Source organism: Chiloscyllium plagiosum, chromosome 40 (assembly GCF_004010195.1).
Source record: "Chiloscyllium plagiosum isolate BGI_BamShark_2017 chromosome 40, ASM401019v2, whole genome shotgun sequence".
NCBI classification, from domain to species: domain Eukaryota; kingdom Metazoa; phylum Chordata; class Chondrichthyes; order Orectolobiformes; family Hemiscylliidae; genus Chiloscyllium; species Chiloscyllium plagiosum.
Genome location: NC_057749.1, coordinates 15,955,846 through 15,972,905, shown reverse-complemented (window position 1 = coordinate 15,972,905; position 17,060 = coordinate 15,955,846). Strand labels below are relative to the sequence as shown.

The 17,060-nt window shown below is 40.1% G+C and overlaps 1 protein-coding gene across 10 annotated transcripts in view; it reads left to right on the top strand.

Annotated features, from left to right (window-relative positions):
* Positions 1-16,114, top strand: part of ppip5k1a (diphosphoinositol pentakisphosphate kinase 1a) — a 162,220-nt gene extending 146,106 nt beyond the window's left edge. For all 10 annotated transcript variants that reach the window (XM_043680432.1, XM_043680429.1, XM_043680430.1 and 7 more), the window contains 3 exons: positions 7,773-7,910; positions 9,392-9,520; positions 13,308-16,114. In XM_043680432.1, coding sequence (XP_043536367.1) covers positions 7,773-7,910; positions 9,392-9,520; positions 13,308-13,636 — 596 coding nt within the window. In that variant the 3' untranslated portion in view covers positions 13,637-16,114. The remainder of the gene's footprint in view (positions 1-7,772; positions 7,911-9,391; positions 9,521-13,307) is intronic.
* The last annotated feature ends 946 nt before the right edge of the window (positions 16,115-17,060 follow it).

Genomic DNA, 17,060 nt, shown 5'->3' with positions numbered 1-17,060 from the left:
AGTGTCCTTTGGTCAAGAATATGCCAGTGAGTGTGGGATTAACGAAGTCATGGAAAATGCAGCCACGTGGTGTAGAATAAATATCTGTCAGTTTCCCTTTTTGTTTCTTGTCGAAATCTGACCTTTATTCATGATAGATGAAAGATAACATGAATTCAGGAAGCATGGTATATTCCATTTATAGGGAGTAGTCTGCTTTTCTAATTATGCCCTGGAGACCTTGGTATACATGAGTGATTGTTCCCTTGATTTTGGACTAGCTTTGGTCTTTCAATTTTTATTGTTTGACACAATGTTCTGAAACCGGTGGGGGGGGCAGAATAATTAGACAAGATAATAAGTGGTAATACTGTCTGAGTAATCAACCATATTGAAACCAAGAATCCCTGTCAAACTAGTTGTCTTTAGCCTTAGTGTCTGGGCTATGGAGGCAGAGAGTATCTTCTCTAATGACCCAGGCCACAGAGTGATTGTGAGGGCGAACCAGCCAAATGTAAATCCTGCCCACTTCAGTGTCCTTACCCACTTGTGCATGCGCGCGCTCACACACACACACACACACACACACACACACACATGGAATCACTCATTCTCATTTCTAGCGAAGGTGATCAAGAGCTGAAACTTCCTTTTTGTTTTGGTTTACAATAAAATGAGGCTGAGGTCAAATGTAATGTCTCCACCCTATAAACCAATAGCATCCAGGCAACAATTCCAGGAGATTCCTAATTTGTACAGCTCAGAGGCTGAGAAAAGCTACTTTAATAACATATTTATTCTTTCCCCACTCTCCCAAGATTATTTGTGACCAGACATTTGGTTTAATGCTGTCTGATTTCACGCAGAGGGTGGTACGTGTATGGAATGAACTGCCAGAGGGAGTGGTGGAGGCTGGTACAATTGCAACATTTAAAAGGCATCTGGATGGGTATATGGATAGGAAGGCTTTAGACGGACCTGGGCCAGGTACTGGAGGTGGGACTAGATTGGGTTGGGATACCTGGGCGGCATAGATGGGTTGGACCAAAGGGTCTGTTTCCGTGCTGTACATCTCTATGACTCTATTTCCTAAAGTCAATCTTGAATCAAATACTAAGAAGGATGATTTTCCCCTCCCTGCCTGTGGCTAAATGTTTTGTCTCTCAACAATTACCAAAACAGTGATTAGCAGATCTTTGTTAGAAATTGTTCATGGAAGCCTTGCCTGTCCTCTGTGACCCGTTTGTATTCATCATGAAATGTGCTGTTCAAAATTATATATGGATGGATTGTTCAGTATGTTCAAGCCTGCAATATATTACCACAACGCAGTTTTCACCATCTGTTGTCCTCCATATAAACAATCTCAGTTATTATAAAGCTCCTGTAACATTTTCCCTGGTGTAAGTTAACTGAAGTTTGCTCAGGACTCAGAGCTAATAAAATTCACCTCAAGTGTAACTTATGACCTCTATATACAAAACAACTACAGTATAAAAAACTGTCTCATCCTGTTTTATAGTGACTGAATGAGTTGGCAGTATATTGGAACACTTTTTTTTATTTTGTTCACTGTTGTCTATTTCTTTTTAATTGAGAAACCAAACTGCAAGATATCAGGAGCATATAATACTCAATTCTTTCTCCTGGAACAATTGAACTCCTACTAGATCGTGCCATTATGCAGACTCATTCTTTATCAAGGGCCTAGAATTACGAAACTCCACACCTCCATTGACCTGTAGCTTTCTCCTTCCTTCCACAACTTTTAAAGTCCAAATTTGGCATTGGCCAAACACACCTGATTTAGTTGCCTGACTTCCCTTTTATCCTTTTTAATTTGTGGTGTTGATGGTAGCCATGATGCGGAGGTGCCAGTGTTGGGCTGGGTTGGACAAAGTCAGAAGTCACACGACACCAGGTTATAGCCCAATGGGTTTATTTAAAATCACAAGTTTTCAGAGCGCTGCTCCTTTGTCAGGTGAAGACTGTTCTCCAATAGCTTATGATTTCAAATATATCCACTAGACTGTAATCTGGTGTTGTGGTTTTGTTCGCCGAGCTGGGAATTTGTGTTGCAGACGTTTCGTCCCCTGTCTAGGTGACATCCTCAGTGCTTGGGAGCCTCCTATGAAGCGCTTCTGTGATCTTTCCTCCGGCATTTGTAGTGGTTTGAATCTGCCGCTTCTGGTTGTCAGTTCCAGCTGTCCATTGCAGTGGCCGGTATATTGTGTCCAGGTCGATGTGCTTATGATTGAATCTGTGGATCTGTTCTCTGGCAGGGAATTCCTAGAGGCATGGCACTCATCCTCAGTGCTTGGTAGCTTCACAGGAGGCTACCAAGCACTGAGGATGTCACCTAGACAGGGGACGAAACGTCTGCAACACAAATTCCCAGCTCGGCGAACAGAACCACAACAACGAGCACCCGAGCTACAAATCTTCTCACAAACTTTGTAATCTGGTGTCGTGTGACTTCTGTCTTTTTAATTCGGAGCTGACCTGCATTATAAGTGTTTGGAAATTTGCATTGGCTTGCCCTTTAAAATAAACCTGCTCCCCAAACAAGTTCTGATGTGTTCCAGATTCATTCACAATTCTTAAAAGCAAAAATGTAATGTAAGAAATAGACTGAATGCCCTCATGAGCATGATTCACCATTCACTGTGATCATTGTTAACCTCCTGTTTCAAAAGCACTTTTCCACTCCCCACATCCCTTCATTCCCCAATAGAACAGAAATCTGTCCATCTCAGCCTTGAATAATGAACTAGATGTTTTTGTCAGTAGCTCTGAGTGTGAAGTAACAGATTTGATTCCTATTCCAGAGACTGGAGCCCAGGACTCAGGCTGACATTCCCAGTGCAGCATTTGAAGGAGTGCTATACTGTCATAGAAGCTCTCTTTCAGATAAGTAAACCAAGCCCCATCTGCATTAAATGGATGTGATAAGTCCAAAAGCACGATTCCAAGAAGAATAGCAGGTTCTCCTCTGTATTCTGGTCAATGTTTGTTCCCTCAAACTTAATTAGAATAGATTTACCTGGTCACTGGCACTTTGCTGTTTTGGGATGTCATTCTACACTAACTGCTAAAGGAGATGTTCTTCACTGGATTGTGAATGATACAATATAAATGGAAGTCTTTTAAGTCTTTCTTTAAGGGAATAGTTTAAAATTTGAATTAAATAAGCTTCTAGAGTTTGCACTCATGGCACCCAGCAGTTTGTAATAATTTGCTTTGGCTTGACTTGTAAATCCTTTGCATAAAATGCCAAGCATATTCTCAACATCTTAATTATACATGGTCCTGCAAGATTGCCTTGCTCACTAATCCTGTAATGAGGCATTCCTGCTACCAGCTGTTCTGTTGAAGAACATTTCATTCTCTCTTGATTTGCTGACACAAAAGATCTAAATGTACCTTTTGTTCCCCCACTGGTTTACCAGACCAGATTTCCCCTTGATCCTGGGAAAAATTATTCTCTTTAAACCTTTTAATTGTCTTTGCCCTTCTCAAAGAATTTACTAATTTGACCAAAGTTTTTAGGAGCTTTGAAATCGGTCTCATTTGCAAGAAACATTATATTCATGACAATTGTAAGTAAATGCTTTCCATTAGCAATGAGCTCATTAAATTCAAAGTTTAGTGATTTTTTTTCTTATTCACTCATAGAATGTTGCAAGGCCAACATTTATTACCCATCACTAATTGTCCTTGAAAGAGTGGGTGGCACGGTGGCACAGTGGTTAGCACTGCTGCCTCACAGCGCCAGAGATCCGGGTTCAATTCCCGCCTCGGGTGACTGTCTGTGTGGAGTTTGCACGTTCTCCCCGTGTCTGCGTGGGTTTCCACCGGGTGCTCCGGTTTCCTCCCACAGTCCAAAGATGTGCAGGTCAGGTGAATTGGCCACGCTAAATTGTCCGTAGTGTTAGGTAAGGGGTAAATGTAGGGGTATGGGTGGGTTGCGCTTCGGCAGGTCAGTGTGGACTTGTTGAGCCGAAGGGCCTGTTTCCACACTGTAAGTAATCTAAAAGTGGTGCTCAGCTGATGTCTTGAATGCAATTGAGTAGCTTGCTGGACCATTTCAGAGAACAATTAAAAGTCCAACACATTGCTGTGGGTCAAGTGTAAGATGTTAGTCAGATTGGGTAAGGACGGTAGATTTCTTTCCCAAAAGTGTGTCCTGTGAAACAGATGGATTTTGTTGATAATTGGTTAGTTTCACACTTGGTACAGAGCAACATTCCACAGCAGAAAAGTGATAGTGACCAGATAATCTGTTCACGAGGTAAATTCCTGGAGTGGCGGGATTACCTTACACTGAAAGACTGAAGCAACTGGGCTTGTATACCCTTGAGTTTAGAAGACTGAGAGGGGATCTGATTGAGACATATAAGATTATGAAAGGATTGGACACTCTGGCAGCAGGAAACATGTTTCCGCTGATGGGTGAGTGCCGAACCAGAGGACACAGCTTAAAAATACAGGGTAGACCATTAGGACAGAGATGAGGAGAAACTTCTTCACCCAGAGAGTGGTGGCTGTGTGGAATGCTCTGCCCCAGAGGGCAGTGGAGGCCCAGTCTCTGGATTCATTTAAGAAAGAGTTGGATAGAGCTCTCAAAGATAGTGGAATCAAGGGTTATGGAGATAAGGCAGGAAGAGGATACTGATTAGGAATGATCAGCCATGATCATATTGAATGGTGGTGCAGGCTCGAAGGGCTGAATGGCCTACTCCTGCACCTATTGTCTATAGTAAATAAATTTAAGGGAATAAATATTGGCTACAGCACTGCGGACAGCTTGCTACTCCTCTCTGCATTGTGGTCACCAATAGTGATAGGAGCTTTTTACTCCAGATTTATTTAATTATATATACTTAAATCCCCCTACTGTGGGATTTAAACCAATGTCCAGATCAGTGTTCTATGCCTCTAGTTTGTTAGTCCAGTAACTAAATCACTAGGCTATCATTTCTGTTAAAAAGCACTGGCCATTTTGAAATATATCACTGCACTCATGATCTCTGTTATCTGAAAGCAAGCAACACACATTAAGTGCTGTTTTCATTCTATCTCTGACTCTTTGTAATTTAACAAAGAAATGTTATTTTTAATTTTTAAAACATGTTATGGTGTTCCCTGATGGTTTAATTGATTTAATGCCCACGTGGAAGTGAGCTATGAAGTTCCAGGTTAGTAAATGTGGTTAGCAGGTTCAGAGAGAGATCAGCAGTAGGGCTCTCCATCTGTCCACAGCACAACCCAAGTGAATGAGGGAGGAGAAAAATCAAGTCCTGGGTATGTGGTCTTGGTGCCTAATCATTAAACCCTGCTGGAAAATGCACATGATTGTTGGATGAGGGCAAAATCAAGCTGGACGCTGATGCACAGCATAGTTGAATATCATGCCAATATTTCATATTGATACTTGTGTGAAGAATGGTCACTTGCATGTGGTCGTGTTCAGAGTTCTTCATACATGAGTGCTTTAAGGATAAACAGAGAGAAATAGGAGTTAAGAGATTAGCAGCACAAAACTGTGTTATGTTTTCAGTAAACATATATAAGTAAACTTCTGGCATTGTGTTCAGTGCTTTGTCAGATTAATGTTTGTTGACTCGTGGACCACAAACAGTACAATTGTTTGTTCTATTAACACAAAGCACTTTTTAAAAGAAGTCATTGCTGTTGTGCAGGGGCTGTTATATTTTTAATATTTTCCACCTCTTGTTCCTGTTGGTGACATTCTCACAGCATCAAAACCCTTCAGAAATGCTGAGGAATCTGTCTTTGTGCCCACCATTTAATGTTAAATTACAGAGAGTCGGGGATAGAATGAAAACAGCACTTAATGTGTGCTGCCTGCTTTCAGGTAACAGATGTCATGAGTATAGTAATGGATTTCAAAATTATTGGTGCCTTTTAACAGGTATGATGGCTTAGTGATTTAGTTTCCTGTAACAGTCGTAAGTTTTTAAACTTAAGTGAACTCAGTGTATTGATAGTTTAAGTGTTAATAGTGCGCAGTCAATGCAAATTATAGTTAGTGTCCCTTGGCAGGCGTGTAATTTCCAACTGTTAAACCCTTCCCCAAGTTGTTTATATCCTCGACTATTTAATAGTTGTTTGGTAGTGCAAAACTTGAGTATTACTGAAAAAAGGACAAGTGTTCCCTTGTGTATTTTCTATAGCAACATCTTGACCAGAGTCCACTTGCCAACCAATCAGTACCCTTTATCATGCAGTATAAATTATTGTTTTCTTTGAAATGTGATATTCTTGTGTCCATGATGCTGAGTGTAAAATTAAGTACCGCAACAGAATATCTCTTCCTTTCAGCAATACAAATTAGTAGATTAAAATCTAATGAAGGGATGACTTTTCATTCATTGAATGCCTTGCATTACTTCTCTATTGGCAGCAAACCTCACATGTAGTGTAATGAATTCCATCACTTTTAATTGTAAATAAACTCTCATTTCAACCTATGTTTTGAAATCCTCTTGTGTTGGTCTGAATTGAGATCACTGTGACTAGAGAACGAGGCCAGGCTTTAGTGGTCTGTGCACTAAGTGTTGAGGCAGGGGCTTTGGGAGCAATTAACTTTCATTCTTAGGGAGGATGTCAAAGGGAGAGGGGTTTCAACAGCAAGGTCAGAGGCAGCTTTCAGTGGTCAATCCTACCCTCATCCCTGTCCTAATGCCCTCAGATAGGGGCAAACTGAGCCCCCCACCCATTTGGCAGGCAGGGATACCCTTAGTTGTATCTTGGAAAGGCAACCATTTTTCTCACCTGCCAAGAAGGTAGGTAATTGGGCTGGTCAAAATTGACCATTTAGGCCTTAATTGGTATTAGGTTGGGAAGGTTGCCTATGGATTTTCTCACCCAGATCTCCATTTACAGGGGTAGCAGGTAGAGAATGAGTATCTCTTTGAACCAAACTGTCTAATTATTCATTCTTCCTGCCACCTGTGGAGAGGGGAAAGTTGCACTTTTGGAGTATGAGAATGAATACCGGCGATGTGAACTCTGAAGAAGGCATTAGCTAATCGAAGAAACAAAATAAGTTAACATTTGTGAGTGGAGCCTCTTTCTTTATAGGGTCCTATCATTGTCTGTATTCCCCTTTTTCAAAACCTGACTGAGCTGCAGAGTGATGGTAGCACGTTTTATTTATTACAGCAAAGTCTAACCTTGTTCTTCTCAATTACTCAAACATTTGATCTCTTACCCATGTTACCACGTGCACAGAGATTGTCTGTGTTGAAAAAGTACAAATAAGGACTCTGCACACACTGCTTGAGCCTGATGGCTGCCCCAATCACCATTTTATTGAGTGTATTAACCTACTTTGCATCTGAGATGCAGAAGGGAAGTCCAATTCAATATGTTAGTGTTTGTAGACCACAAAGTCCCACTCTGTTGTGTCTAAGTTATGGTTTTAATTGATAGAGAACAGTGGAGATTTGGGCTAATGGCCCTTTTTTTCCCATCAAAGTATCCAGTTTAAAAGCTTTGCTGCTTCCCAGGTATTGATGTGTAACTACATACCAGAAGTGTTCTTAGCCCAGCAGCATTCAGATCTTGCTTTAAGTGTCCAGTGTTGTTGCATTTGCCTGTCATATTTTGGTTTGGCTCAATGACTGCTTTCCACAATACGACTAGTTTTCCCTGGGGAAAATAGTAGTTTTGATGTGAGCCATTTTCATTGCCTTCAGCATATATTAAGATCCTGCGGAATGTAATTAATTGCAGATACCTTGTATTCTGTTCTCATTTTTGCTTAGGTTTTGAAGGATGTTCAATGGTTCCTTCAATCTACCCTTTGGAAACACTCCATAATTCTCTCTCCCTGAAACAAGTCAATGAATTCCTTACATCCATCTCTGAAATTTGTGGGAAATCTCAAGATGGAACATCGAAAGGTAAAAGGTGCACTTGTAGCCGAGACTGATACAATGAGAACCTTTGGCTGTGTTATCTGTCATGTATCTCAGCATGAACTGAAATTATGAAATCTCAGCACTGTTTCACAACTCAATATATCACATTACACGACTCAACCCTAACGTTTTAACAAAGAAAAGAAATCCAGTTTCTGAGATATCTTACAGATTGGCTGGTGAATGGGAAAGGAAAAATATCATAATGATTCTGAAGGTGGCCTAAGGCATGTCTGATAGTATGCATATACCTCAGGCAAAGAGTTATGGGATCCAAACCTACTGCAGAGATTTGAGTACATTGTGTCGCCATGGTCTTACCAGACCATAGGGCTTTTCTCTCATTAGAGAGAGACAACTGGTAGAGATTTAACCTGAGGGCCACTCTACCTCAGGCGAGGGGAAAAGTTGAGAAGGAGAGTCCTTCATGCTAACCTCTGCCAGTGATGGGAATTGAACTCACGCTGTTGACATCACACTGCTTCGCAAACCAACCATCCAGCCAACTCGACACTTCAGTGCAATACTGTCAGTAATACACTGTTGAGTATGCTGTATGTCAGATGAAATGTTAAACAAGGCCCCATCCACCCCTTCATTTGGATATAAAAAGTGGCTTGGTACTATTTAAAAGGATAAGTGTGGTTTCCCTCAGGTAAAAGTGCCTGAGTGTTTTTTTTTTGCCTTCGTCAATATCACTAAAGCGGATAAGCAATTTTGGAGCTTGCTGTGCATAAATTGAATTGTAGAACAAGATAGAATCCCGATGGTGCAGAAAAAGACCATTTGGCCCATTGAGTCTGCACTGACCTTCCAAAAACATCCCACCTTTTCCCATAACCCATCATTTACCGTGGCCAATCCCCCACCTAACCTGCACATCTTTGTGGCAGAAAACCAGAGTAACTGGCGGAGACTCTCAGACACGGGGAGAATGTGCAAGCTTCATGGACAGTCACCTAAGCTGGAATCAAACCCAGTTCCTTGTGCTGTGAAGCAGCAGTGCTAACCACTGTGCCAGCCTGCTGCCCCAATTTGGCTGGTACATTTCTGGTGATCACACTACAGAAAGCCAGTTTCACTGGTTTAATAGATGCTGGAATACCTCTGCCTCCCATGAATATTGCTTTGCTTGCTGCATTGAATGACAAGTGAAAGAGACAGGTCAGCACTGAATCCAGCATGCCCACAATAGCAAAGCCAGAGACCCAGAGATGCACTGAACAGCAGACCTATTACAAGCCACACTTACCTGGCAATTGAGACCCATGTGATTGCTGGGCCATTTTAAGAAAGAATGAACTTACATCTGTATAATGCTGTTCACTGCATCAGGGCCTCCTTTCGCATTTTACAGAGCTAGTTAAAAGTATCTTTGAAGTATAGTTAATATTGTATGGCTTGCAATGGCCTCTGTTTTGAATTCATTTGTAATGTGTATAATATTCATTGTTATATTGCAGAACTTTCAGCAATGTTTGAGACCATGGGGAATAGCCAGCCCACAGTAGATGAGTATATTCCTCAACAAGTCTTGCCCTCCACAGTTGCTTCCCTTTCATCCCGTCCTCACTCAGAAAACCCTCCATGGTGTAAGTAACCTTTGTTCTAGAATATATATGTAAATATATATAAAAGCATTACTGTATACTTCTCACATCAACCACATCTACAGAATATTGGTATTTAGGTAAGAAACATAAAGAATCAAGACCCATAAAATTGGAAAGTATAGAGATGAAGTGAATTAACAGAAGCTTACAATTGTATACCACCTTTAATGCAGTGAACAATCTGAGGAGATTCACAGAAATGTAATCAGAAACTGAGCCACATAAAAATATACTAGAACTGGTCATTGAAAATTGGTGAAAGTAAAGGTTGGTTTGAGTTTGCAGTTTGAAAAGGCTGAGGATTGTTTAGAAACAGGAAACTTAAGCAGAAGCAGACCATTTGGCCCATCAAGTCTGTACCACCATTAAACAAGATCATGGCCGATTCTGTTGTAGCATTATCCTTTTTCTCACTGTGAGCAAGCACTGGGGGATTGTCACGTTCACTCAGGAGTTAAAGACAATAAAGATTATCTTGGCACAGTCCATATACAAAACACTTCATGATGATATGTGCTTGATTACACAGGTGTTAGACCATTTAAATGAAATAAATGAGTTAATAACTGACTGCAAATGGTGTACAATGCATTGGCTTAATTCCATGTGAATGCCAGCCGAACATTCCCCTTTGCAAGTGTGAGTTAGTGCTGAAATGACAAACTGTGCATTGGTATGAGATCTTATGTTGAGTCTCATCTCCACTAGACATTGTGATAGAAAGTATGTGTGGATACTCAAAAATGAACGTCTTATCAAATCACGTCTATCCTATCAAATAAAAGACCTCTATCAAGTCATTCCTCAGACTTCTCTTTATCTGTTCATATTTTTACAAACTCAAAAAATTCAAAACCCTCTTATCAGATGCATCTGCTCAATCTCGGAAGAGTGTCTTTCTTCTACAGCAGTGTAATATTGTTTCTCTTACTCAAACCAGCCATTCTGTCACCTATCTAACTGTGATTATGAATTCAATACTGGATAAAGACAAATCTGCCCAAACCTAATCTGTGGGCTATCAACTAAATGATGGAAAAGGATTTCACTATATCAGTCCAGATTTGCATTTTTCCTGGTTTGACAATGCATCCATTTTAAAATTCTTATCATTATTTTCATTTACCATCGCCCATCTCTATTTTTATAAACTCCTCCAGCCCCACATCTCAGCCAGATTTCTGTGCTTCGCAAATCCTCACCTCTTGTGCAACCTTGATTTTCTCTTAGTACCATTGTCAGCTGTGCCTTCAGCTTCCTAGGCTGAAACTTCTAGAATTCTCTTTCTAACTTCACTGTCTCTCTAACTCTCTCTGCTCCTGAAGATGTTCCTTAAAATCTTGTTTGACCATACTTTTTAATCAACTGTCATAGAGTCACCTTATGTGACTGGTGTCAGATAACATTCTTGAAGCACATTGTGCTATTTTATTGTTAAAGGTGATATATAAATGCAAGTTGTCATCAAATGTTTGCACTACCCTCCCTTTGTTTAAATAGCCATGCGCACATTGGTTGTAAGGGACACACACAATCAAGCATTTTACACCTCTCAAATTCTTCAGTCTGAAGAGAAAAATTATGGAGTGGTTGCGGGTGGTTATCTGTGCCATCAGACAGCTGTGTTATTGTACATTTGCAAATCTGCCAAGGCTTAATTCCCTGTGACTAAGCTGATAATGAATTACTTTTGCTTTGGATTTTCTTTGACCTGGTTACTGCTAGTAGTTGGTAATTAAAAGGTTATGGAAGACTGACTCTGAAGGTGCTGTTTTACATTGCTGTACCTGTGTGCAGTATTGAACCCAGAGAGAGAATAAAGAGATTTGGTTCTTTTCACAATAATCTTGTGATTCTTGATACTTACTTGTCTGGTCCAGCATTTGAGGCAGGCCTGGAACTGAATATAGACTGACACGGACACTGTGCCAGACAGAAGTAATGTGAACACCAATTCTGTTAAAGAAACATTTTGAACTATGACCACAAATATTGTTGTCATTTTAAAAAATTTCTTGAAACAGATGCAACATCGTAGCCAAAACTCGATGAGGACAAGATGGAATCACATGATATATTTTAATATATTTTAATATATTTCATCATCGATACATTAAATAAGCATGGGTTATTTACAGCATCCACTATTTTGGTTTTTATAAGAATGGGTATATTAACAAAATCCTTTAGTTTGGATATTGCTGCTTCTTGTTTTTCTTTGTCATCTTCAGTTAGCCTCTTGTAAGCTTTTGTTTAAAATGTATGTTTTCCAATATTAAAGCATTTCTTGTTAATAAAAATTGAGTTTAAAATAAATATTTACCAAATTGGCAATCAAAGTTTGTGTATTTTCCATATGTGCTTTATCCAAATTGCTACATTTAACTGCTACATTTAATTAAATAAACAGAAGCAGAGATAATTCTGTGTCTGAATGTGTCCAGTCAGTTTATACCATGTCTGTGTGTGATTTAAGATACATCTATTCAGTTCCAGGCCAGAGATACAGATCAGTGATGGAACACTGCAACTTTTGAGGCAGACTATTTTCCTTAACCTTTTAATTGCAAAATTACTTCATAATTCCTGCTTTTAACTCCAAAATTTGCGTACAGAAATTAATTTGTGTCTCAATGTGCTTAGCTGCAGATGAATTATTTATGAAGCATGTTCCCATCTTGTGGTTTACACACAGCAAGTCCACACATAAATGAGTTGAATGTTCACTTAATCTCTCCTCCATAGTGCTGTTGGAGACATTCACATTGGCAACGGCACAATGGGGAATGACCCTTTTGCCTTGCAGATAGTTCCATGGGATATGTAACAACAGTGTCGATGAGGACCACTTGCAATTGAAAGCTAGGTGCTTCAGTTTAATTTCATATCTGCAATTTGCAATCTGGAAAAGTACAGTGTAATGATCAAACTAAAACTGAGGAATTAGTGACTTTGAATTGGAGAAAATGAAATACCCAGACTGATGATGGTTCTCGGCTTGTTACAAGAAAGTAACACACTTAAGCTAATATATCAACCACCTAAAAGGACAAAAGCAGCAGATGCATGGGCACACCACTATCTGCAAGATCTCCTGCAAGCCACCATTGTCCTGACTTGGAATTATTTCACTGTTCCTTCACTGTCACCAGAACTCTTTGTGTGTTAGCAATTGGGTGTGCCTACATCAAATAGACTGCAGTGGTTCAAGAAGGCAGCTCACCACCTTTTCCAAGACAGTTAGAGAAGTGCCGTTAATATTGGACTAGTCAATGGCACCCATATCCTGTGAAATACTGAAAACAGAATCCTTCACCTCACACTGATCTGACAACTGATGACAGACCTATAGCCAACAGTGTTTCACCAAAATGTTATACAGCTAAAAGTGCTCTTTGCAGATGCATATCCAGTGCAGATGGATGAGATCCATGGTTGTATGCCTGGATATGTCTCACAGTTCAGGCTGACACTAATGGTGCCATGTTTATCATGAAATGTAGCAGTAATTCACAGCTAAATCAATGGGAATTGTGGAGCAGGTTGCACTGCTGCATATAAAAGCAAAGTACTGCAGATGTTGGACATCTGAAACAAAGACAGAAAATGCTGTAAAAACTCAGCAGGTCTGGCAGCATCTGTGGACAGAGAAAGACAATTGATGTTTTGAGTCCGAAGTGACTTTTCTTTAGATTGTCAGTGATGCATACTTGAGAGTTTCCATTGTTTAATGATTTCTTTGATTTCTCTGCATTTTTAAATACAGATAGCAGTGGTCCATCAAGCACTGTATCGAGTGCTGGTCCGTCATCTCCCAACACTTCTGACAACTCCCCCCGGTTTAGTTTCAGCGATAAATCATCACTCACACCTCAGAGCAGTGAAGAGCAGCAGCAATCTGTCCATCCAGCAACTCCAAACCAACATCTTGGCTGCAATCACAAGGACCTACAACTGACACCAGCTCTTCAAACCAGTCAGGGGCAGCAAGTCATTCAAGGTCAACAGCTGCACCAGAATCATAGTGACCCACAGCTAATGGGGAGTGTGACTGGGCAGGGACAGCAGACAGTGCAAAGTCTGGTGGAAACCTAGCAGTGAAGGCAGCGGATTGTTCTGCAGCATTGTGCCACCAGACATGATAACTGCTAATCTGCTTCTGTTAAACAGGGATTGATTCTGCATATTTTATAAATGTCACTTGCTGACTCTGGGGGTCAGTACAATGAATTAATGCTGCACTGTAATACAGAGAGGTTGGATGTTCCAGGTTTGGGCTTTGGTGGTTGTTATCACCTTGTGCCTCTGGTCCCCCACGTAGTGTTGGTGTAGGTGAGGTGTCTTTCTATCCCTTGTGGTGGGTGATGTATTTGTATGGTATGTCAATCTTCTTCCTATAACCATGTACAGAAAGCGAGCCATTTCTTCATCCATGTAGTTTGTAAATTGTAAAAGATTATTTAATGATGGTATTTTGTAAATAAGGAACAAGTTAATCCTCATAGGACTGATAGGACTTCAGTCTCCAATCAGTTTTCCTTCCACCAAGATTCTTTCCATTAGCATAACTGTGTGTTGTGGAGCTTAGTGAAGCAAGACAGACATGACATGTAAATCTTAAGTCCTTAGCCCAGTTACTACTTTGATAACAACACAAAGATCGAGCCTTGCTTACAGGGCAGCTGGGATGTCCTGTGAGTTATGAACCAGAGAGATATTTCTGCCAAGTTAGCCAATCTCAGACAGCAGTTGGGTATCACTAATTGATCTTGACGTCCCTCTTTGGTGATGAGGAAAATTTGTTAAAAGGTTCAATGGACACCTGTGGCCAATAAACCACCTCGGTTTTATTTTGTTCTGCTTGGCTGTTTAATTCAAGGCATAAAGTTTCACTTGTAGTTTTTTGCAGTTGTTGGGTCATTACCCTAGAAATTGAATAATGAGTTGAAACACTGCCAGGGCTCATTAGACAGAATGACCACTTGGGTGTGATCCTGTTGGCTGTTGGTGCATATGGAACCTCAGCATGAGTCAATACACTTGGAAGAAGAGGAGAGAAATGCAGTTGAGGAACATGCAAAGCCCACTGTGTGCTAAATAACAAAGCTTCAGAAAATTCAAAGTTGAAACAGTCAAGAATCGATCAGTAAGTTTGAACAGTTAAGCAATGGCATCATGCAATTTACTTATCTCTGCCAGCCATCACCTCTGACGTAATTAGGAGTGAACAGAAGTGCTAGTCTTGCCAGTGAAACAAGATCTTACAAAAAATGTTTTGAATAGTTTGTCGTTGTAAGTAAATGCTATGATTTAACTGTTCAAAGGGGGCTGCAGCTATGAAGCATGTAGGATTAATGAATTTTCTTATTTAATACATCCAAGTTTGTCAGATTTATCCATCGGTGTCTTGAATGTGCTACATGTGATCTTTATGGGAGATATCCACCTCTATATTAGTCTCATCTGATAGTTTGTCTCAGTGTCCTGAGCTCAGGGAGAGAAAAAGCAACCAGGATTGCAACACTTGATTATAGCCAAACAACTTGTGTGTGTGTGTTTGTGTGCATGTGTATGTGTGTTTCTGTGTATGCATCTTCAACACGTACAGGATTGTGTATGGCTGGAACATTTACCACAGTTAAACAGCCTGTCACAGCTACCTAGACTTGTGCATGAAGATTGTTGACAATGAGACAGTAACCGACAGCTGGTTCCCACAGACCATGACCCTCAGCATGAGTCAATACCTTCTGGAGGAGAAGAACCTGATAATTTGTCCGTGAATTGTCCTGTGCTATAGTTATAACCTTGACAGGGCTGTATGAACAGTGTGCTTAGAGTTCAGTCAGCAGCATATGGAAAGCAATCACCTCATGATATGGATGACAGCGTAATGACTACAGTAGTTTTTTCTTAAAAAAACCATCAGTTTAAAAATGTTTTATTTCTGTGTTCTATCAGTAGGCTAGTCTGGACATCTGTTTGAGGTTGTTGTGATAGGAAATTTTAAAAAACTGGTGTTAGTGTTACGACACATGGTAAACGCTCCTGCTTAATTTAAAACCAGCAACACAGAAAAGATTTATCCAGTGCAGTAATCTAAGAATTAGAGGCCAAGAACTATTTAAAGTAAAAATTAACAACTTTATTTCTTAAAGTATAACAGAGAATAATTAACTAGCAACTATTTACAGTTTGTTCCTCTAACCTATTTTTTACCTCCCCTTCTATAATACTAGCCAGATAAAACTCCCAATTAAGATTTACAGAAAATTCCAAACTTTAAATCTTCTATCTGTCTTCGTCGGTAGATTGGCTGTCCAGGTCAGTGTTGAGGTTTTTCTCTGTGCAAACTCCTTGTCCTTGTATCTTTCAGGGAGTTCTGACTAGCAGTCTATAGCTGTTGGTCTTGTGGCAGTTCCCCTCCCAACTGTTCAATTTTCCCCAATCCTATACCCCAAACCATCGGATTGCGTCACTGGCTTTTAAGATTGTTAATATACTGAATTCAAACTTGATTGGAATTTTTCGAGGTATAATTTAAACTGGCCTAATTCAAATCTGATTTGTTGTTTCCAGGCAACTAGCTACCCCAGTAGCTGGAGTACATGTTGCATTGTATCTTATTGAGAACATTTGGTGCTGTCACTGCTAGCTTTTACTCTCTTAAAGGTATAGTACACCCATGTCTTCATAACATTAGTCAAGATGAGATGCTTCCACAAGATCTTGGGCTATTGCAGGTCAGCTGAGAGTGTGGAATCAACCCATACATCTCAAAATGAGACAAGAAAGTTAACACTCTTGAGAAAATTTTAAGGCTGGTTTTAGTTTTCTCCAGTTGTCAACCCCATTGGGTTCATTCTATAACGATTGTGACAGTGCATTGTGTGTGGTGTTGGAGTAAGTGTTTGAAGCTTATGGGCTGGCCAGTACCTGCCCATACAACATTCAGGATTCCAGCCTTTGTTAGTGGTGTACAAAAGCAAGGACGTGATGTTCAACTTTTATAAAATGCTGACTCGTCCTCGCTTAGATAACTGGGGACAATTCTGGACACCACACTTTAGGAAAGATACAAATGAAATTGACAAGAATGGTATTGGGCTTGAGGGATTTCAGTTCTATGGAGAAGTGTGTGTGATTTAAGGCTATGTGTAGATTTAGAGCTGCTCAGAGTTATTACGGATTTTATAGATTGAGTAAGAAAAAATCATTTCCATGGATAAGATGGGTCTGATATCAGAGAATTTAAAATAATTAGCAAAAGAAGCAAAGAGATTAGATATTATTTATGCAGCAAATTTATATAATCTGAAATGTACTGCCTGCAAGGATTTTGGAAGCAGATTCAATAACTTTCAAAAGTTAAATAGTTGAAAAAATATTTGCAGGGCTTTAGGTCAAAGCAAGGGGAGTGGGAAGTCTCAAGAGAATAGATGCAGGAATGATGTTTTCCCCAGCTGGAGGGGTGTTGAGAAGCAGTGGACACAGTCTCAGAATAAGAGGCAGGTAATTT